Source organism: Ruditapes philippinarum, unplaced genomic scaffold (genome assembly GCF_026571515.1).
Source record: "Ruditapes philippinarum isolate M1 unplaced genomic scaffold, ASM2657151v2 ctg4240_1_1_1_1, whole genome shotgun sequence".
Lineage (NCBI taxonomy): Eukaryota > Metazoa > Mollusca > Bivalvia > Venerida > Veneridae > Ruditapes > Ruditapes philippinarum.
In genome coordinates this window covers 67,167-73,370 of record NW_026866454.1, presented here as the reverse complement: position 1 = coordinate 73,370, position 6,204 = coordinate 67,167, and the positions used below count along the sequence as shown (strand labels likewise).

Sequence of the window (6,204 nt, the reverse complement as noted above, 5' to 3'; positions counted from 1 at the left end):
TTTAGGAAAAGTGCCTTCCATAGGTTGTCCAAGGGGTTCATGTCCAGGGGGGTGTTTCGAAACACTTGTCCAGGGGGGTATTTTTACAGGAAAAAGTGCCTTCCATAGGTTGTCCAAGGGGTACATGTCCAGGGGGTGTTTGAAACACTTGTCCAGGGGGGTATTTTTTAGGAAAAGTGCCTTCCATAGGTTGTCCAAGGGGTACATGTCCAGGGGGGTGTTTTCAAAACACTTGTCCAGGGGGGTAATTTTTACAGGAAAGTGCCTTCTATAGGTTGTCCAAGGGGTACATGTCCAGGGGGGTGTTTCGAAACACTTGTCCAGGGGGGTATTTTTTTAGGAAAAGTGCCTTCCATAGGTTTGTCAAAAGGGGTTTATGTCCAGGGGGGTGTTTCAAAACACTTGTCCAGGGGGGTATTTTTACAGGAAAAGTGCCTTCCATAGGTTGTCCAAGGGGTACATGTCCAGGGGGGTGTTTCGAAACACTTGTCCAGGGGGGTATTTTTTTAGGAAAAGTGCCTTCCATAGGTTGTCCAAGGGGTATCCATCCAGGGGCATGTTGGAAAATTGTTGTCAATAGGGTGTATTTTCCATGGCATGAGGGGTCAATGATAAGTGTGGCCAGGGGGGGGTATTTTGGGGTGAAAGTGCCTTCCATAGGGGGGGTGCGGATATTTTCTGGAATAGCCCATTGTTTGTTACACCTTTAAAAACATTAACGTTTATCTAAATGGTTAAAGAGATCAAAAGATAACAAATAATTATTTAAAGAATTAAAGTGTCATAATTGTAATTAAATTAATTGTTATTAATTAATTTAATTAACTATAGTAGGGCCGAAACGTCTCGCGGAAAAGGGCCGAAACGTCCAGGGGCCGATTTTTCCACTGGGGCCGAAACGTCCTGTTTGCGAGAGAGAGTGAGGGAGGGAGAGAGAGGGATAGATAGATAGATACTATTACGTGATATTGCATTTACTTATATCTTTATCAAATTTACAAAAGATGCCGAAAAGACCAAGGTTTTGAGGCCGAAACGTCCATGACCAGGGCCGACACGTCCAGCATTTTGCCAAAATTTTTGGATAAGATCTATTGCAGTATCACATATTACACGTCCCTACTACGCCCTGTTCAATGAAAACCCATTCATTTGCATCAAAATATTTGAAATTACCTTCTATCATATAAAAGAAGTATGTATTTGAAAGTATTGAACAAATTCTAATTCAAAAAGGATGCGTGTAGCAATCGGAATACCTCGACCATCGGGGCAATCTAGACTGGTATTCAGACTATTCGTTGTAATAGAATGCGAAATGGACTCCATTTCGCGAAATGGACTTATCGTCTACGAAATGGACATTTGTTTGCAAGTTACGGTTTGAGTACATTTTCAATTTAAACTCTATATTTAATACTTTACAAGTCACTATCGTATTTTTCTGTGCAAGAGAAAGGATGATCGCTGAACTTGTATATAGAAATTAGGCCAATAAATGGCGATTAAATCATGATTATGGTTATTTATTATAATATATATAATTAGTTGCTAATAATATACGTCTACAAACAGCAATTTTACTGTAAAATTCTATTAAAACGGTACAATTCAAATTCTAAAAGTCACTTTCGCTCACTTTCGTCAAAAATCTCACTTTCGTGTTTTTGGTTAACCCTACGCTGAGAAACTAAACATGTAAACAAATGGTAACTTTACGCTGGGAGTAGTTGACAAGTTTATTTCCAATATATCAAGTAAAAGTCCACCTAATATAAGTGAATTCAAAGATACAAAAGCAAACAATACATTATTTATATATTTATTAATAGGGTTGTAGAAACCGAAAGTATAAAACGCAAACCTGTTGATATGAACTCGGATTTGTTATCACTGGGCTTTTTTGTATTAAAAAGTGTTGTGAGACATATTTTCAATCATAATTGTACCGAAACAGATCTTTTTTCCTTTGGATGTCAAATAAATACATTCGTTTCACATTGCAAACTCTGTTTCTGTTTACATCTGAAACCACGTGGTAGAACTACATTGTACTTTCAATACGTATTGTTTCCGAGGTTATTATAGATATAATAGACGAGAATGTTCCGATTGCCGTCCCAATTGATCAATCTCCTGTTATGATATCAAGATTAGATAACTCTTTACATGTTTAGCTGTATAGTTAATGGGATTACTTCCCTTTACTTGATATTCATTAATGCTATGTTATATATATGATCATGCCTCTCTGATACCTGGTCATTCTCACTTGAGCTCTGGTCTTAACAACATGTATTAAATGGTTATAATAAATTGTAGAATAGTTTGAATCTTGTTATCATCCATACAACATAACATGGTGTCAGAAGTAAACTAAAGGAATAATATTGCAATAAAAGAAATTTAATAAAAAAAATATTTGGAATCGGATTTAACAAGCATTCTGGAAAGAAATTAAATTGTGCGCATCACAAACATTTAACTTTCTTCAGAGAAATCAATTAATTCTACAGCTCTACAATGGATTTAAATGGTGTACCCATACCAACAATGAACTGGGACAGTCAGAACCCTATGGAGGAGTTCAAAAAGTTCAGGCAGCATGCAGAACTTATATTTAGTGGCGCATTAAGAGAAAAAGATGAAGAAGTGCAAGTTACTTACTTATTACTTTGGATTGGTGACAGAGGCCGCCAGATATATAATACTCTTAAATTAACTGAGCTCCAAAGGAAATCAATAAAGGCAATTTCGGATGCAATTCAAAAACATCTACAACCAAAATCAAATCCTGTATTTAGCAGATACAAATTCCACAATGAAAAACAGGGAAACAGTACGATAGAACAATTCATCACACGTCTAAAAACATTAGCAAATGATTGCGCTTTTGATGCAGGGTACAGAGATGATGTAATACGAGATCAAATAGTAATTGGAATTACGTCGGAAAAAGTTCGTGAAAAACTTATCACAGAAGGTGAAGCATTGACTCTCGAAAAAGCAGTCAGGATATCACAGTCACATGAATATGCACAGGCACAATTACGTGACATGACTAATTCCAATAGCATTGATGACATTCATCATAAACGACATTCCACGTCAAAACACCAAAACGAGACTGGAAAGAAACACAATCACCATTCAAGAGTTAGACAAAACCAACAGATAACAAAATGTGGAAATTGTGGACAGTCACATCACAGCAAAGATCGATGTCCGGCAAGAGGAAAACTATGCAAGAACTGCCATAAATGGAATCACTATGCAGTTGTGTGTAGGTCAAACAAAAAAGTGCATGAAATTGAAACCGGAAACAATAACAGTGACAGTAACAGTGACAGTGAATTTTGTATTGGTGCAGTTGATTCACATTCAAAGGGACAGGTATTTGTTGATTTACAGGTGGGCTCTAAAGGTCATTTTAAACAGTTTAAACTTGACACAGGGGCATGCTGTAACATCCTTTCTGAGGCAGATTTCAAATCCCTCAAGGTCAATACCCCCTTAAAGAAGCCAACTGTCAAACTCACTGCTTACTCAGGCACTGAAATTAAGGTTCTAGGAGTAGTAGATCTCCCATGCAGCTACAAGAAGAAATGCACAAAACTTGTAGAATTTTATGTTGTGAGAACAAACAAACCCTCAATCCTAGGTTTACAATCATGCCTTGACTTCAATTTAATTCAGATTGTAATGTCCGTAGACCAGAATGAGCAAATGAATAAAAATTCTGTCTTGCGTGACTTTCCTGAAGTTTTTCATGGCTTTGGAAAATTACCTGGTGCTTGTTCGATCAAAGTAGATCCCAAGTATTCTCCAGTAATTCATCCTCCCCGACGCGTTCCTGTAGCTCTTCAGAGCAAGGTTAAAAAGGAACTTGATGCTATGGAGAAGGCTGGAATCATAGCCAAGGTCACCACACCAACAAATTGGGTGAATAGTATGGTCGTAGTCAACAAGCCACATTCTGATAAAGTTAGAATTGTAATTGACCCTAAAGACCTTAATAAGGCAATCCATAGGCCACATTATCCTACAAAAACCTTAGATGATATTTTGCCGCAGTGAAATTCTGCAAAATATTTCACAAAACTTGACTGCAAATCAGGTTACTAGTCCGTTGTTTTAGATGATAAATCATCATATCTAACTACATTCAACACCCCTCAAGGTCGTTATAGGTATCTAAGATGTCCCATGGGACTGAAATGCAGCCAAGATCTTTTCCAGCAAAAGATGGATGAGTGCTTAGAAGGCTTACTTGGTTGTAGTGTCATTGTAGATGACATTCTTGTTTATGGTTCAACTCGAGAAGAGCATGACATAAACTTAAGAAACTTACTTGATAGGTGCCGCCAAAAGGGCATTAGGTTAAACGAAGACAAACTTGTTGTTTGCGTCTCGGAGGTTGAGTATTTTGGTCACATCCTCTCAGCTGATGGATTGAAACCAGACCCCGAAAAATGTAGGGCTATCCAAGAGATGAAAGCGCCTAAAGACAAGTCTGAGCTTAAGACAATACTTGGCATGATAACTTATCTATCTAGATATGACCCAAACTTGTCCGAGATCATTCATCCTCTCTCAGAAATATTAAAGAAAGATGTCATTTTTCACTGGGATGCTCCTCAAGTTCGATCACTTACCCTTGATCAGCGTTGTTAAGAAATCCCTATACAGTGCCCCGGCAAGATTACAAAGGCTCTTATTAGCGTTACATGGTTATGATTTTGAGTTGCAGCACAAAGCAGGCACTCAAATACCCGTTGCTGACACATTGTCTCGGAAATATTTGCCAGATACTTATCCAGAAATTTCCGAAAATACCAATATGCATGTTCACTTCATAACAAAAAACTTGCCATACACAGATCAAAAACTTAGTGAAGTAAGGTCAAAAACTGAGTCAGATCCAACACTCATTACCTTGAAACAAATCATTCTTCAAGGCTGGCCTGAAAAACGCAAATATTGCAATTCTCAAGTTCTAGAATACTGGAATTATAGAGATGAACTCACTGTTGTAGATAATATCATCTACAAAGGTCAAAAATTGATTATTCCTAAGTGTCTAAGATCTGAAATGTTAAATTTGCTACATAAAGGTCACCCAGGTCAGGAACGTAGCTTCCGCAGGGCACAAATTTCTATGTTTTGGCCTAACATTAGCAAAGACATAGTGCAGAAAGTGCAACAGTGTTCTGTATGTGCTGAGCATCAAAGGTCAAATTCAAAGGAACCCTTGGTTTCACATGAAATCCCTAAATACCCATGGCAGGTAATAGGTACTGATGTATTTACATTAGATAACCAAGACTACTTGTTAGTATGCGACTACATGAGCAACTATTTTGAAGTTGACATGATTAAAAATACAAACAGTAGCACTATTATTAAGTTAATGAGAACTTGGTTTTCAAGACATGGTATTCCCCAGAAAATAGTTTCAGATGGTGCTAGTTATTACACATCACAAGAATTTAAAGAATTCACAACTAAATGGGACATAAAGCATGTAAGGTCATCACCTCAATATCCCCAAAGTAATGGCCTTAGTGAATCATGCGTGAAGAAAGTAAAAACATTGCTTAAAAATGCAAGCAAGATGGAACAGATCCTTTAATAGCAATTTTAGAATTACGTGCTACCCCGCTAAGCATAGGTTATTCTCCCACTGAAATCTTAATGGGGAGAAAAATAAGGACATTTATACCTATGTCTGAAAAGAATTTAACACCCAAAACAACAGATTTTAAGAGAATAAGGTCACTTCTTGAAAAACAAAAATGTATTCAAAAGAAAAATTATGATAAACATTCAAGACCCCTTAAACCATTTAACATAGGAGAAAATGTTAGAATTCAGCAGGGAAAATCTTGGAATCCCGCTGTCATTCAAGAAAAATTAGACAATCGCTCCTATTCTGTAGAAACACCTGATGGTGGTCAATATATCAGAAAACAGGCAACATCTAATGAAGGATTATACCTGCCAAGATAATGACACTCCATTAAACACTGATAACGATCAATTTACACAGGCCATTTGTAGTAATCAAGACACAGCAGATTCCCAGGGTAAACTTTCACACCAGTTAACCTCACAGCATGCCAGTGTCAAGAGTGATAATCTGACCTTTAATCACTCAAAGTCGCCTGCATCAACAAATACTCTCAAACTGCCAAACATTTATCC

General features: G+C 37.3%; 1 protein-coding gene across 1 annotated transcript; it reads left to right on the top strand.

Annotated features, from left to right (window-relative positions):
* The first annotated feature begins 4,840 nt into the window (after positions 1–4,840).
* LOC132732540 (uncharacterized protein K02A2.6-like) lies at positions 4,841–5,632 on the top strand. The gene has a single exon (XM_060719015.1). It carries the CDS (start codon positions 4,841–4,843, stop codon positions 5,630–5,632), a length of 792 nt encoding a protein of 263 aa, XP_060574998.1.
* Positions 5,633–6,204: the final 572 nt, after the last annotated feature.

Coding starts and splice junctions, on each gene's coding strand:
- LOC132732540 (XM_060719015.1), top strand. CDS start 4,841: ATGCATGTTCACTTCATAACAAAAAACTTGCCATACACAGATCAAAAA.